Consider the following 18478-nt stretch of genomic DNA (forward strand, 5'->3'; position numbering starts at 1 on the left):
TGGGGTATAATAAATAATATGGGAATAAAAACTATATAGTAAGATTAGTAGAAGGACTGATATGGGACCAATAGACCAGACCAGTAACAATTCAAACAAAGCGACAATAACAAGTTTTATAAAGCTATTTTGTAACAATTACAGATCAATTATATATGTATTTCAAAACCTGAAACTTCATCTAGTATAAATAGTTATATTTAACATACATATTATTTTAATACATGTTGTTCTAATACTAATTTTGGCATTTTGTGTAAATCAAACTGAAATTTATTAATGCTTTAAAGTATAACAATAAAATTCCTGGACGGATTTCACAAAAATATAGTGAGAAGACAAATCTTCTATAGTTCATTGGGAGGACAACACAATAATAAATTATACTAACAATATTACAAATAAGTAGACTAAAATTATGTATCAATTTTTTTTGTGAAAGATTGAAAATAAGGTCTAATTGGAATTACATATCACAAAAACATATAACCATATTCAGTAAAAAAAAATAGTATAATGCTTTATTTTGACTGTTTGACTAGAAAAAAAGAAAAGCTTTCTGTATAAAAATATACAAGAGAATGAAAAGTGCGTTTTTCCAATTAAATAGTCTTATTTTTCACACATAGCTAATTTATAATGAACATTTCAAAGCTTTAGAAAAAGGATTAGTATTGACTCTAATAACAGGATATTGTTCCCTAGAACTTTGACTCTCTTTTTTTACCAAGATTTTAAAAAAGAAATGCACTTTATATATCTTATCTTGCCACAATAATAAGTTAATGATTATTTTGAGTTATTCCCCTTCCCCTAATCTAAATTGCACATGCCAAGTCAATAATAATTTATGCAGTTCAAATAAACTACCTCTGAGACTAAATAGAATGTTATCAATAAATTACATAACAGTCAATAAATAGAACTCAAAAATTCAGTCAGGACATTTAACTTTGGTATTGACTGAAAATCCTTAAAATAAATTATGAAGTTTGATATAAGATAAAATAATTTTACACTTTCTAATCACGACTTTCATACATATAATCAAAGTAGATTAAAGGGTATCAGATTAATTAAATGTCTATACTCATAAAGTTAAAGGTAAACTTTATAAACACTGGGTGCTTAGCTACAAACAAACTTCTGGTATCATCCAGCAGGGGTCTTAACTACTGGGGTCATCAAAGTATGAATTATGCTAACATCACTAAAGATTTTGCAGAAGTTCAAGTTCTATATTATTCAAAAATAATTGTTTATATCCTAAATCTGAAGAAAAAAATTAGTCAAGGCTTAAAAGGAACAAACATTTTACAAAAGTTCTTTTTTGGTAATTATTGCATTAGATTCCTAAGGCTACAAACCCACCCTTTTTTCACCATATCCATTTTTTCTAAGAATTTTTAGTTTGATTTCTTCAATAATGAAATTGACCCAATCACAATTTACTTATTATAAGCCATATCACACCCCTCCCCCCCCCCCCCAAAAAAAAAAATAAGGTGGAGGTCCAGGGGTCAAGTGTTTTCACATTATTTAGTGAAATTAATTCTTTTCGGGTTATTTATAATTACATGTATCTAAAATAATGTCCTAAACTTAGTAAAATTTCACCAAGAGAAGCTGATATTTAAAGGAACGTGTATACTTGATGAAAACTGCTTTCTAAATTCATTTCAGTACAGACCCTCATATTCAATTAAATATTGGTTAGCAAATGAATATGAGAATTAATATGTACAAACATGTAAAGTCAAGATTTTTTTTACAAATTAGGGGTAATTTACATATCTATACATAAATTAGTTTTGTTTATCAGTTTGATTGCACTTCATGGAGTCTACATTCTTCTATAAAAATAAATAAAAGTAATTTACATATTAAACAATTTTACAAATAAAGTGAACAAAGTTTATTGTACCCTTCACTTTTAAATTAAATAAATCATGAAAAAAGAATAATAGATTTTATTTGAAATTAAGTCTAAAAATTATTTCTTGTGAACTAAATCTATTTACAGGGAAAATGAAAAGAAAAAATTGAGTGTACAATAAGTTAAATGGTAATTTACATGTATACAATATACACTTACTTTGAGATAAATATGCACCAAGGACTTAGATGGTATCACAAAATTAACCTATCACAGAATATGTTTCAGAAAATATCATTCACGGTTCTCTTTATCCTAAATATGGAATTTACAAAATAACACAAGATTTTGATTTGGGATTGTCGGCTGCATTTCTATCATTAGAGTGTCCTGCACTTTTCTGACGTAATTCTATTTTAAGTTGATGAAGTTCTTTACTTAATTCTTGAATTTTCTTTTCCTTTTCCTCATCTTCATGAGCAATCTGTTTTAATTTCAATTGCAAGTCTTTTATTTGGGCATCATTATCTTCATTTTCTGTTGTACCTGGAGTTTGCCTTTTTAATTTCTCTAGCTCCTCTTGTAAATTTTTCACTTGAACCTTATTTTCGTCATTTTCTTTCCTTAATTCACTTAATTCAGTCTCTACAACCTTGTGTTTCTCTGTGACTTGTTGAAGTTCCTCTTTAGCAGTTTTTGCATCATCAGCCAATCTTGTGTTGTCGTCAATCAATTGTTGCATGGCATCTTTTGATTCTTGCTGATTCAGAAGTGCATTTTTCCTCTGCTCTTCCTCTTCTGCTTGCTTTCTTGCTTCTTCCTCTTCTGCTTGCTTTCTTGCTTCTTCCTCTGCTTGAAGTTTTGCCTCCTCTTCTGCACGACGCCTTGACTCCTCCTCTTCCTCAGCTTTCTTTTTTGTTGCTTCCTCCTCTTCCAATTTAGCATCTAAAAGACGTCTTTCTTCCTCTTCTGCTAATTTCTTTGCTTCCTCTTCTTTTTTCTCTTCTTCAAGTCTTTTTTGCTCCTCCTCAGCATTTATATCTTTTTCTGTTTCTTTTGTTTCTTCATGCTTAGTAACTTCTTCTTCCTTCTGTCCATCATTTGTTTCATTCTTACTCTCGTTTTCCTCTTTCTTTGGTTCTATGTCATCTGTCTTTTGCTCTTCAGCAACGGTTTCAACAGGCTCAATAGTTTTCTCCTCTGAACTCATTTTGACTATTGGGCTGGTTTCTTGTTGATCTATCGTATCCTCCTGGTTTTCTTGGCTTTGTTCAATATTTTGTTCTTCACTTATACCTAATCCCTGGTTGTTGTCTTGAGGACTACTAGTTGCTAACTGGTCATCACTTCCTCCAACAATCTGTTTACCTGTAAATAGTTTAATTTGGGTAATTGTATTAGTTCTGACAAGTGAAAACTGAATATCTCTGCAATGTAAACTCAATGTGTCGTAAACAACTATTACACACTGTTATAAACAATTTTATCACTTTCATTATGCCAATAAAAGTAAATTAAAATTGATAAGGTTTTGATATTTAGCTTAAGAATAACAAGAATTTACACCTAGTTTTGAAAAGCATTTACTTTTTCTGAATTTTTTTCATCTTTAAACATGTAATAAATTTTCATAATTAATTAATAATTCTCCTTTACCTATCTTAAATGATATACATAAAATTTTCAAATTAATTCTATGTTAAAAACAATTAAAACAAATCAAATTAGTGTCAAAACTGAAAATCATGTGAAAACAAATAATTGAGCCTTTCTAATTGATAGAGCTTAATTTAAATTCAATGATATATGAAATTAACAGTTTATAGAACTTGCCTCACTTGACACTCACTTTAAGTCACAATGAAAATATGATGTATAACGACACAATCTGTCTTTTAATACTCTACTACAAGTATTTGCAAATATTTTGAACAAACCCACAAATCTAACTAATTTTAGTTACAAGTTCAGAACACCAAAGCAAACTGATTTATTTACATGATGCATATTTGCTAGGTCAAATTTTAAATACAAAATTAAATAAAAATCTTCAAATTTGCATTATAAACATTCTGAAATCATAGATACAGCTATGTATAGATATGTGTCAGAATTTCTGTCCAAGAGTAAGTTAAGTTGAACAAGTGAAATAAAATGTATTACAAAGAAAAGGTACAATAATTTTGGCATTTGTAACCCTGAATAAGGGTTCACACAAGAAAACACTCACAAGATTGATAAATTGAAATTAGATGGCGTTGTCGTATAATTGATTATTTCCTCCCAACCCATAACTTTTAAATAATATCACTTTATAACAGAATGTATTTTGTAGTTTTCGACACTTTAAAGGCCTAATCTAATCTTAGTTTATTTTACATTTATTATTATCATGAAAACATGCCCTGGGAAATTTGATGATCAGGGGCGGTTCAAAGTAACTTCAAACCAATTTTAGATTTTATTTTTTTACCTGTATGAACATATAAAAATAATTTATTAATTTTAAAGGGTTTTCAAATATAATCAAGTGATCAAAATTTGCTAAAGTATATAGATGTGTTGGGAAAACATTATATTTTCTAGTATGCATCTTTCAATTTTTATTAATGTATACCAGAATAAATTGATCCAAATTGAGTACTTTTCTTATAAATGTGTTAAAATCCAGTACATCATAAGGTTAGAATTTACAAGACCCCATTGAAATAATTTTGCTTTTCACCTTAGTAAAGTACAGGTGGTTTGATTTTCTGTCACAGATTTACTCTAGTTTATTTTCCAACTTACAGATTTACACTGTGGTTTAACTTTCTGTCAGACAACAATGTCTCACATTCTAATAGATAATGGTCTTAATATTAAGATAAACAAGCTGCCAATAGTCCATTTCCCAATTACCTTGATTCTGTTACTTTTGTCAATCATAGACTGGTACTATACCCGACAAAATTGACTTCTGCACATGCAAAGCATGATAAGCAGAAAGTGATATATCAGCATTGTTAGTGAAAAATAACTGATGGTATCAAAAGTTTTTAGCTAAATTAACAAAAAATTAAATGTAATTAAAAGATATGAAAAAACTTAAGGTTACACACATTAAGCACAGATAAATTTGCTCTTTCCACTAGCTCTCCATTGTCGATGAAAATCTATGTCCCTCCTATGGGGGACATCTGACAAATGAATCTTTAATTATAGGGTCAATTATGGGAATTGGAAAATAGACTATTGATAAAACAAGAGGCTCCTTAGAGCCTGAATCTGTCACTTATCAAAATATATATCTTGTATTGCTGATTAGTTTTCCTATTTACAGTTTCTACCTATCTATTATATTTTTCAAAATAACAGTTAACAAGAGTGCACACGCTGAAATGTCTCGCCTTCTTTACTAATCATTGATATTATGTTGATAGTCCTAAATATAAAGCTTTCTTACAACTGTCACATAAACTTAACATTAACCAAGAAAACTAAACATTGACCAATGAACCATGAAAATGAGGTCAAGGTCAGATGAACCATGACAGGCAGGCATGTACAGCTAACAATTCTTCCATACAACAAATATATTTGACCTATTGCTTATAGTTTAAGAAAAACAGACCAAAACACAAAAACTTAACACTGAGAAATTAACTGTGAAAATGAGGTCAAGGTGAAATAAAACCTGCGTGACTGACATAAAGATCATAAAATATTTCCATACACCAAATATAGTTTTCCTATTGCATATAGTATTAGAAAAAAAGACCAAAACTCAAAATCTTAACTTTGACCACTGAACCATGAAAATGAGGTCAAGGTCAAATGACACCTGCCAGCTAGACATGTACACCTTACAATCATTCCATACACCAAATATAGTTGACCTATTGCTTAAAGTGTAAGAAAAACAGACCAAAACACAAAAACTTAACATAAGCAATGAACCTTGAAAATGAGGTCAAGGTCAAATAAAACATGCCAGACTTACATGTACATCGTAAAATATTTCCATACACCAAATATAGTTGACCTACTGCATACAGTGTAAGAAAAACAAACCAAAACACAAAAACTTAACATAAGCAATGAACCTTGAAAATGAGGTCAAGGTCAAATAAAACATGCCAGACTGACATGTACATCATAAAATATTTCCATACACCAAATACAGTTGACCTATTGCATACAGTATTAGAAAAACAGACCAAAACACAAAAACTAAACTATGACCACTGAACCATGAAAATGAGGTCTAGGTCAGATGACACCTGCCAGTTGGACATGTACACCTTACTATCATTACATACACCAAATATAGTAGACCTATTGCTTATAGTATCTCAGATATGGACTTGACCACGAAAACTTAACCTTGTTCACTGATCCATGAAATGAGGTCAAGGTCAAGTGAAAACTATCTGACGGGCATGAGGACCTTGCAAGGTACGTACATACCAAATATAGTTATCCTATTACTTATAATAAGAGAGAATTTAACATTCCAAAAAATCTGAACTTTTTTTTCAAGTTGTCACTGAACCATGAAAATGAGGTCAAGGACATTGGACATGTGACTAACGGAAACTTCGTAACATGAGGCATCTATATACAAAGTATGAAGCATCCAGGTCTCCCACCTTCTAAAATATAAAGCTTTTAAGAAGTTAGCTAACGCCGCCGCCGCCGGATCACTATCCCTATGTCGAGCTTTCTGCGACAAAAGTCGCAGGCTCGACAAAAACACAAAAATTATTAAATCAAATTTCATCATTTAAGGACAACAACTATAATAAGTTTCGGTCATTTAACATTTTGGTCGATCTTGTATTTTGATAATTTTTGCTGTTTAGAGTCATTACTTATTCATTTCAGTTTTTGAAAAGCCCAAAACATGAAACATTAGCCTAAAATCGTCTTTTAAGGGCAATAACTCCTATAAGATGTCACATAATGATTTTGATAAAAATGGTAAAGAGGTATATCTTGACATTCTGAGCAGCATTTTTAACTCATTTGGATTTCTGTGTCTATCATGGTTTTCCAGATATTAGACAAATTAATGCATTATACCCTTTGTTCTATTTTAGCAATGATGATTGATTTTTTAAAAAGTTTACCACAATATACAACAATAGACATGATGGACGGAGATGAAGCCTGTATAGCCAGCATAAAATCATTTACAGTGTATAATAGTCTTCTTATTTGAATAAACTTCACATAACTGTACTTTTATAATTTGATAATGATAAATAGTGCAAAATTTCAAGGAAAATTGGCTTTAAGAAAATCATTATTTATTCATTTGTTTTGTAGTCCTACAGCTTCTATTGCTTTCATTTATTTTCATGTATACGTAATTTAAACATGTTATAACTAAAATAATTATAAAAAACAGCAGTTATGTTATTTTCAACAAATTGAGAACTCAGGTTAAAGCTCAGTCGTGGATAATAAGGCCATAACTGTGGAGAATTGAAATGGTATTACTAAGAATATTACATTGAACTAATTGACTGTAAATTAACTATGTGTAAATATCTGTTTTTGATTGTATTGTAATTTGTATGTGAGGGCCTCAGGGAAGATTAGTTTATTGTAACTAACTGAGTTTACCCTCTTTAAATAAAGAATTTATTATTATTATTATTATTATTATTAAGAATCTAATACATTTGTATACACATATGAATAAAAGGTGATTAAGGACATACATCAATGAGATAACAACCAAATGACACAATTTCAAAGAAATAACAAGTAAAACTGCAAGCTACTGCTCACTGATGATACCCCCACCCAAATATTTCGGTAAACAGGAAGTTGTTGAGTGATGAATCTGAAAATGCATCACACGGTATAGCTGACTTATATAAACCCTGAAATCAAATTTCAGAAATCCTTGTATTGTAGTTCCTGAGAAAAATGTGACAAAATTTTCAACTTGGCTATCATGTGTAAACTGATACAAGTGTTTGGTAAACAGGAAGTTGTTGTAAAACAGTATACCCCCACTTTTTTAAGGCGGGGATATAAAAATAGTGAACTATTATGTTTGTTAATACTTAAAAATTTTCCAGTAGAAAGACTATTTAAGGTATTGCCAGCCCCAAGTTATCAGCATCCAAAAAGAAGACCTAAATGTATTTCTCTATTCATAATACATTGACAAAAGTAGATAGAAGATGCTGATGCCCTGATAACAAAACTTATTTTATTGGATCTGCCACATTCTGTATGTGTCTGTCCCAAGTCAGGAGCCTGTTATTCAGTGGTTGTCGTTTGTTACTGTATATCATATTTGTTTTTTGTTTGTTGTTTTGTACATAGATCAGGCCATTGTTCTATTTTGAATTGTTTTTCCCATTCTTATGTTAGGGTCATTTATAGCTTGAATGGTCAATGTTGAAGGCCATACAGCAACATATAGTTGCTAACATTTACTTCATTTGGTCTCTTGGGGATAGTTATCTCACCGGCAATCATACCACATCTCCTTATTTCATAATGAAATGACTTAGAAACTTCTTAAAGTGAAAATAATTTCGCCAACATTTGAAAAGAACCTTCAGGCATTCAGATCTTTCAAAATATTCATATCCAAATAAATGAGCTGACGTTTATTTGATTAATGAAAAATAGTGCAAGATCCTTCAAGGGCTGCTAGTAAATTGGTTTTACTAAAATCAATATTAATTATTTCAAGTTTGCAATTTCTAAAGTTCCCACAGGTTCATCTATTTTCTTGAAATTTTAATATGTCTATATCTGGAAAAAAAATATAAGAATGAGTGGTTATATCTTAAAAAAAAACCAAAAACTAAGAACAGGTGAAAGATCTGTGTCGAACCAGGAAGACATTATGGGAGATATTTGGCATAAAACTTCTGGGGACAAGTGGGATGAAGTCTAAAATTTTGATGGAATTTTAAAATACTGGTATTTGGGATGCTAGTATCAAATTAAGAGTGCATACTTATATTTCTAGTAATAAATGTACAGCATTACTGTATTTCTTATACATAATACAAAGAGAAAAGTTGTAGGATAGAAATTGTTATTGGATTTGTTTAAACATGAAGTTTTAGTGCAGGCATTGTCATGCATAGAATTTTACCCCAATTCGCTAAAAACTCCATGTGTTATAAAAATCATAGTATTGTCAAACCATCTGAAAATCCCTTATACAGTACAAATCATCATGATAAAATTCCAGACCAAATATCAAATTATTCCACAATACAAAATCTGAGTAATATTTACTGTAGATTCATTATTATTCATGGGATACCAATTTTCATGAATTTCGCGGGTATAGTTTTACCATGAATTTTTTTTAAATATTTAAAGAAGTGCACATTTTCTTTAGGCTTTTGCACAGACTTTGGCAAAACCATGTAATCAAGTATCCACGTAAGTATAAGTTTTTCTCAATCCACAAAAATAAATAAATGCACAGTAACATAAGGACAGATGACCATGAAAGGGACAATGTGAGATGAATGCACTATATTATCCACATTGTGAATAAGTGGTTAAATAAATCTTAAATGAAACTACCCTAAAATTTATAACTTTGTCCAAGCTGAAATATATTTCTCTAGAAAGCACTAAGTTTTATAAACAAATAGGAACGTCTCAGCATACTTGATAACAGTTTAATAACAAAATGCATGTTGTCAGTTTTATATTAATTTTTCAAACTGAAAAGAAAACATTCATAAAAAGTTTCAAATGTTTAAGTTTTTTTACTTAATTCCATATCTGACACATAGAAGCATCCCAGTAATGCTTAAAAATTAAAAGATTATAGGTCCATGTCATAATAATAATTATGTTTTATACCCGTAACAGACTTTACCATACCTAAAGAAATTTAATATTTGGTATGTAAAATAAAGAAAAAATTTAAATAAGTAAATAAAGAACACTAGGTGAATGAAAACAAAGCAGGGATATAGCAGAACTTGTACCAGAAACTAAGCAAGTTCTCAGCAGAACATTGAATATAAATTAAACAGGGATAAGGCTGAACATGTATTAGAAACTTAGTAGGGTTTAAGCAGAACACTGAATGAAAACTAAGCAGGGATACAGCATAACTTGTATCAGAAACTAAGCAAGACCTAAGCAGAACATTGTCATGAAAATCTAATGGCCAAACAATAAATAACACTGAACAGCAATTAAGTAGAGGTTTGGTCAAGATATGGCTTACAAAAAGTAATCTTAGCAGGGAAAAAGCAAAACTTGTATCAGAAACTAAGTCGGGTCTAAGCAGAACATTGAATGAAAACTAAGCAATTAAAAACTAGAACAAGTTGAAGAAACTAAGCAAGACCCAAGCAGAACATTGGATGAAAACTAAGCATGCTATGAACAGGACAATAAATGAAAATTAAGCAGAGGAACACTACAGCATTAAATCAAAATTTAGCAGGGTCAAGGCAGAAAAAAACTATACAAATTGCAAAAAGTTTTGGCCTTAGTCTTAGCATTTAAACAGTTCACTTAAATCACGTTATATTTTTTAAATCATCTTAGGCCTTTGCAAACACAACATTGAAATTCTAATGGCCAAACAATAAATAACACTAAAGAGCAATTAATTAGATGCTTGGTCAAGATATGGCTTACACAAAAAAAAATGTCAACATATCCGTCTTAAATTTCATTTAATTTACTAAAATAATTTACAGATATTTTTATTATAGCACTAAGAAAACAATAAATCTATTAAAATAACTTTACCTTAATATTTGTAATAACTTGCAGTTGATCCAAGTGTAATTTGTCTACTGACTTTAAGTGAATTATGTGACTATAAAAAGATTTATCATTAATGGATTCCCTTTTGTAATATTTATCTATAAATTACGGAGAATTCATACAAATACCTGGATTTGTACCTGCACAGGTGATTAAAAGAAGAAATTAATTCTGTGTCTCTTATCAAACAGATAAGGTAGTAATTAACCATTGATTATAAAACTTATTGATTAAAACTAGTCAGTTTCCATATAACGGCAAATTAGTTTACATATAAAGCTCAATTAGGCCCCAGAAAACAATACCACAATACATTTCATGACCACTGTGTGAATATTGACATCTCTTTTTACACAGATGCTGAAAAAAGTTAGGTAAACATTCAAATGTACAGATATAGTTTATGTCGGCAATGCTTACAAGCAAAACCATTAGTGAAAAGAAGCCTTCCTTTTATCATTCCATCATAAAAATATGTGAGACAAACCTTTAACCTGCAGAGTACTTCACCAGATAAATAGCCTCATGACACAAATCCTGCAGAGTACTTCACCAGATAAATAGCATTATGACACAAAGTCCTACAGAGTACTTCACCAGATAAATAGCCTCATGACACAAAGTCCTACAGAGTACTTCACCAGATAAATAGCCTCATGACACAAAATCATAGAGTACTTCACCAGATAAATAGCCTCATGACACAAAATCATACAGAGTACTTCACCAGATAAATAGCCTCATGACACAAAATCCTACAGAGTACTTCACCAGATCAATAGCCTTATGACACAAATCCTACAGAGTACTTCAGTGTACTTCACCAGATAAATAACCTCATGACACAAATCCTACAGAGTACTTCACCAGATAAACAGCCTCATGACACAAATCCTACAGAGTACTTCACCAGATAAATAGCCTCATGACACAAATCCTACAGTGTACTTCACCAGATAAATAGCCTCATGACACAAATCCTAGAGTACTTCACCAGATAAATAACCTCATGACACAAATCCTACAGAGTACTTCACCAGATAAATAGCCTTATGACACAAATCCTACAGTGTACTACAGATAAATAGCCTCATGACACAAATCCTACAGAGTACTTCACCAGATAAATAGCCTTATGACACAAATCCTACAGAGTACTTCATCAGATAAACAGCCTTATGCCACAAATACTACAGAGTACTTCACCAGATAAATAGCCTTATGACACAAATCCTACAGAGTACTACACCAGATAAATAGCCTTATGACACAAATCCTACAGATTACTTCTCCAGATAAATAGCCTTATGACACAAATCCTACAGAGTACTTCACCAGATAAACTGCCTTATGACACAAATCCTACAGAGTACTTCACCAGATCAACTGCATAATGACACAAATCCTACAGAGAACCTCACCAGATAAACTGCCTTATGATACAAATCCTACAGTGTACTTCACCAGATAAATAGCCTTATGACACAAAATCCTACAGAGTACTTCACCAGATAAATAGCCTTATGACACAAATCCTACAGAGTACTTCACCAGATAAATAGCCTCATGACACAAATCCTACAGAGTACTTCAGTGTACTTCACCAGATAAATAACCTCATGACACAAATCCTACAGAGTACTTCACCAGATAAATAGCCTCATGACACAAATCCTACAGAGTACTTCACCAGATAAATAGCATTATGACACAAATCCTACAGAGTACTTCACCAGATAGATAACCCCATGACACAAATCCTACAGAGTATGTCACCAGATAAATAAACCCATGACACAAATCCTACAGAGTACTTCACCAGATAAAAAGCCTCATGACACAAATCCTACAGAGTACTTCAGTGTACTTCACCAGATAAATAACCTCATGACACAAATCCTACAGAGTACTTCACCAGATAAACAGCCTCATGACACAAATCCTACAGAGAATTTCACCAGATAAATAGCCTTATGACACAAATCCTACAGTGTACTTCACCAGATAAATAGCCTCATGAAACAAATGCTACAGAGTACTACACCAGATAAATAGCCTCATGACACAAATCCTACAGAGTACTTCACCAGATAAATAGCATCATGCCACAAATCCTACAGAGTACTTCACCAGATAAATAGCCTTATGACACAAATCCTACAGAGTACTTCACCAGATAAACAGCCTTATGACACAAATCCTACAGTGTACTTCAGCAGATAAATAGCCTTATGACACAAATCCTACAGAGTACTTCACCAGATAAATAGCCTCATGACACAAATCCTACAGAGTACTTCACCAGATAAATAGCCTCATGACACAAATCCTACAGAGTACTTCACCAGATAAATAGCCTCATGACACAAATCCTACAGAGTACTTCACCAGATAAACAGCCTTATGACACAAATCCTACAGAGTACTTCACCAGATAAATAGCCTTATGACACAAATCCTACAGAGTACTTCACCAGATAAATAGCCTCATGACACAAATCCTACAGAGTACTTCACCAGATAAACAGCCTTATGACACAAATCCTACAGAGTACTTCACCAGATAAATAGCCTTATGACACAAATCCTACAGAGTACTTCACCAGATAAATAGCATTATGACACAAATCCTACAGAGTACTTCACCAGATAGATAACCCCATGACACAAATCCTACAGAGTATGTCACCAGATAAATAAACCCATGACACAAATCCTACAGAGTACTTCACCAGATAAAAAGCCTCATGACACAAACCTACAGAGTACTTCAGTGTACTTCACCAGATAAATAACCTCATGACACAAATCCTACAGAGTACTTCACCAGATAAACAGCCTCATGACACAAATCCTACAGAGAATTTCACCAGATAAATAGCCTTATGACACAAATCCTACAGTGTACTTCAGATGAATAGCCTCATGACACAAATCCTACAGAGTACTTCACCTGATAAATAGCCTCATGACACAAATCCTACAGAGTACTTCACCAGATAAATAACCTCATGACACAAATCCTACAGAGTACTTCACCAGATAAATAGCCTTATGACACAAATCCTACAGTATACTTCTGATGAATAGCCTCATGACACAAATCCTACAGAGTACTTCACCAGATAAATAGCCTTATGACACAAATCCTACAGAGTACTTCACCAGATAAACTGTCTTATGACACAAATCCTACAGAGTTCTTCACCAGATAAACTGCCTTATGATACAAATCCTACAGTGTACTTCACCAGATAAATAGCCTTATGACACAAAATCCTACAGAGTACTTCACCAGATTAATAGCCTTATGACACAAATCCTACAGAGTACTTCACCAGATAAATAGCCTCATGACACAAATCCTACAGAGTACTTCACCAGATAAATAGCCTTATGACACAAATCCTACAGAGTACTTCACCAGATAAATAGCCTCATGACACAAATCCTACAGTGTACTTCACCAGATCAATAGCCTCATGACACAAATCCTACAGAGTACTTCACTAGATAAATAGCCTAATTTCACAAATCCTACAGTGTACTTCACCAGATCAATAGCCTTATGACACAAATCCTACAGAGAACTTCACCAGATAAATAGCCTCATGACACAAATCCTACAGTGTACTTCACCAGATCAATAGCCTCATGACACAAATCCTACAGAGTACTTCACCAGATAAATAGCCTCATGACACAAATCCTGCAGAGTACTTCACCAGATAAATAGCCTCATGACACAAATCCTACAGAGTACTTCACCAGATAAATAGCCTTATGACACAAATCCTACAGAGTACTTCACCAGATAAATAGCCTTATGACACAAATCCTACAGTAAAGCTTTTACTGTGGATTCATTTATTTTCAGGGATACTAATTTTCATGGATTGAGGAAAACTTGTATTTTTGTAGATATCTGATTTTTTGGTTTTGCTAAAGTCTGCATAAAAGCAAAAAGAAGCCTATAGAAATGTGTACTTTAAAATTCGTAGTTCACCTTTACCCACTACATCCTTTAGAAATTGGTATTCCACTAATAATAATAATTATCGCTATTTTACGAAATTTTCCTTTCTCAGTGGAGTCGAGTGATATAAAAAATTATCGCTGGAAACTAAGGGGACACGTGGCGTTGCTTATGAAATTGACAACGTCGTCATAGGTAAAATAGCGATGAACAGATTATCATTGGTCATCTCAACTCGATTGCGTTTCTCACTTTCGCCGTACCGGCTCAAGCGGGAAAATCAATCACGTTGAGATGATCAACGATACTCTATAAATCCACAGTACTTCTAGATGTATCAAATAGCTGTTGATAGATAGACAATAACTGTAGTCATATCAAAGGAAAACATTACCATTTCTTAATTTCTTAATTTTCTGTTTTCTGTTAATATTTGAGATAGATGGAACTATTCATTTGATCAAATTTTTGAGTCACTATATTCCACACAAAGTATTTAATAGTCAAAACAGGAATTGATGTCTGTTTTGGAATTTTGGGTCTCTGCTGATATAATCTTTTCCATTTTGTAACTATCAAAAAGTACTGTTTACTTACACAGAGTTAACTCCCTTCAGCATTATTAACTATGATTGATCATGATATAACAGAATGTTAGATTGCAATCTCTCTGGCAAATCAACTGGCATGTGATGAGGAGAAATTACTAGGAATCATTTCTCATCATAGTCATCTTGAACATGCATGAAATATTTGCCTTTGGACGTTAAGCAACCAACAATCATTTCTCATCATAGAATTGGTTAAAATGAATGTGAAAACGGGACCAACATATCTCCAACAAATGTTTTTAATAGTCCTGTAAAAGATCATTATCTAATATTTTGTTATCACCATCTTTTATTTAAAATAATGATATACATATTAATAAGTGGACAGCAAGCGACTGGAAGGGAAACAAAAATCAGAAATAAATAATGTCAAGTTTTCCTCAAAATCATCTACGATAACTGTTGAATGTCAGTGGAGTCAAACAAAACACAAGATAATAAATAGTGCTATTTTTTGAACTTCCATGTCCAGAAATTGGTTTAAATGGCTAATGGTACATCATTATTTTAATTGATATCTGTCCTATCCTGATTCAGAGAAACACAATAATATAAAATTAATAATAAATAAATAAATTCTTTATTTATATACTGATCTAGTAACTTATATTTATAGTTTTTGTACAATTATATAACAAATTAAAATGCCTACCTCTTTAATGCTTAAAAGTTGTCATAATAACCAAATCTTGGACAAAATTGTGCAAATTGCTTAAAAGATATCTTTTAAAATCAGTTAAATACACAATGACAGTGTTTATTTCATATTGGACTTTTAAGAAAATATCATATTTAAACTTTAAATGGTCAATTATTTCATGGTGTCTAGTGACGTCGCAAAACATTTGATTTGTAACATTTTACTGATAAATATATATTGATTTTGTAAATGATATACATGTACATGTATATATCTATGATATGACAGAAAGTTCTTACGAAAACAAATACATTTATCAGAACCAAAAATTCATTCATCCAAATTAATCAATGAGCTAAAAGTATCGAATTATAGTTTTATCAAATTTCATCAAATTAAGAATTCTAATTTAAATATCTTATTCAATCCCTTATTCAATCCCGGTCAGTTGTTTACCTGAATAAACAATGTATTACAAATGTATTTAAATGTTATTGATTTTGGAATGTGAACATGAAATATGACGTAACATTAATAACAAGTGTTTCCAATCAGATTAATGTATAAACTGAATTATTGAATTAACTCTTCTTGCCTGACCTAGTTTATGACCTTTGCCCTTACCTTCCTTAGTCTGAGCTTCTGAATCCTTGACTGACTGGTCACTTGATGAGCTTGATATCCATGAACCTGTTTCTTCACTTGACGAGGAGTCTGGTCTGTCAGGTTCTTCCGTTTTTAGGACAGGATCAGGAACTTGGCTATCACTTCCTGACCTTGACCTCTGACCTGACATTTCATTGGTGTCATCTGCAGTGGTTGGCCTTGTAACTTTTTCACTAGTGGTTGGTCTTACTGGAGATTCATCTGTCCCATTTGTATCATTTGTTGTTTGATCTACCAATGGATCATTATCTAACTTCTTATTATCTCCCTCATTATCTGCATCTGCTGAAAATGAAGCATCAGCTGATTGTGGTGGAGTGTAGTCTGGAATGGAAACCCTATCTTCCCCATTTATCTCCCCTGTTTTGTCACCATCTTCTTCAACAGTATTTTCTACATTTTTTACACTAATTGCATCCCCTGTTTTAACACTCCCTTCATCAGTCACTTTCAGCTTTTCAGTCATATCATTTTCAGGTTTCTGATCATCATGGATACCATTTTCCATTTTGACAGAGTTGACAGAAGATATTTCTAAAGTGTCTATTTTACCTTTGTTTCTCTGTTGAAGTATTTTTGAGGTTATGTAATTCTACTGTATCTATAGCTGATTTACCTTCAACTTCTTAAGATTTATTTCTTTTTAGGTTTTGATCTCTATTTTACTTGCTTCCTTTGATTCTAATACATTAGTTCCATTAGACGTTAACTACATTTCCCATTCTAAAGGCAATACTGACCCTGAAAGACAATATATTGTAGAGAACTACATTTCCCATTCTCAAGGCAATACTGACCCTGAAAGACAATATATTGTAGAGAACTACATTTCCCATTCTCAAGGTAATACTGACCCTGAAAGACAATATATTGTAGAGAACTACATTTCCCATTCTCAAGGCAATACTGACCCTGAAAGACAATATATTGTAGAGAACTACATTTCCCATTCTCAAGGTAATACTGACCCTGAAAGACAATATATTGTAGAGAACTACATTTCCCATTCTCAAGGCAATACTGACCCTGAAAGACAATATATTGTAGAGAACTACATTTCCCATTCTCAAGGTAATACTGACCCTGAAAGACAATATATTGTAGAGAACTACATTTCCCATTCTCAAGGTAATACTGACCCTGAAAGACAATATATTGTAGAGAACTACATTTCCCATTCTCAAGGTAATACTGACCCTGAAAGACAATATATTGTAGAGAACTACATTTCCCATTCTCAAGGCAATACTGACCCTGAAAGACAATATATTGTAGAGAACTACATTTCCCATTCTCAAGGTAATACTGACCCTGAAAGACAATATATTGTAGAGAACTACATTTCCCATTCTCAAGGCAATACTGACCCTGAAAGACAATATATTGTAGAGAACTACATTTCCCATTCTAAAGGCAATACTGACCCTGAAAGACAATATATTGTAGAGACATTATTAATGTAAAACAGCTATCTTTAATAACTCGGTTTTCAAGATGTTTTTATTCAAACTTTGCAATAAACCCTAATTTTAAGAACTAATAAGTTGTGTTATGTTATTTATTTATATATAATCCTGGCGAGGGAAGAACAAAAATTTGCTTCTGCAAATTTGCAGATTTAACATTGTTGTGCTGATATTTACAGTAATTATATATAATTATATATATACCCGGGTATAATGTGTAAAATGTTATCAGGAATTTTCTAAATATAGTATTGCACAAACCAGCAAACTGAACCAACCATCACCTGTCTAACATAATAGAAAGAACAACACTTACAAACAATAAAAATAATATGGGCTAGATAGCCTAACTTGCTAGATCTTGATACAATCCCAAATCAATGTGACCACAATCAGCCAACTTGTAAAGACCCTCAAAGAATGCAACATATATTGAACAACATGGCAATAGGTAGAACTAGATATCATTGAGATGGGAGC

General features: G+C 32.0%; 1 protein-coding gene across 1 annotated transcript; it reads right to left on the reverse strand.

Annotated features, from left to right (window-relative positions):
• Nucleotides 1-102: 102 nt before the first annotated feature.
• LOC127702246 (uncharacterized) lies at nt 103-17180 on the reverse strand. The gene is made up of 2 exons (XM_052206359.1): nt 16491-17180; nt 103-3244 (listed from the first exon to the last, which is right to left on the reverse strand). The coding sequence occupies exons 1-2, from the start codon at nt 17038-17040 to the stop codon at nt 2205-2207; spliced, it is 1590 nt and encodes a 529-aa protein (XP_052062319.1). The 5' UTR covers nt 17041-17180; the 3' UTR covers nt 103-2204.
• Between the last annotated feature and the right edge of the window lie 1298 nt (nt 17181-18478).

This window comes from Mytilus californianus, unplaced genomic scaffold, assembly GCF_021869535.1.
Source record: "Mytilus californianus isolate M0D057914Y unplaced genomic scaffold, xbMytCali1.0.p SCAF_1, whole genome shotgun sequence".
NCBI classification, from domain to species: Eukaryota; Metazoa; Mollusca; class Bivalvia; order Mytilida; family Mytilidae; genus Mytilus; species Mytilus californianus.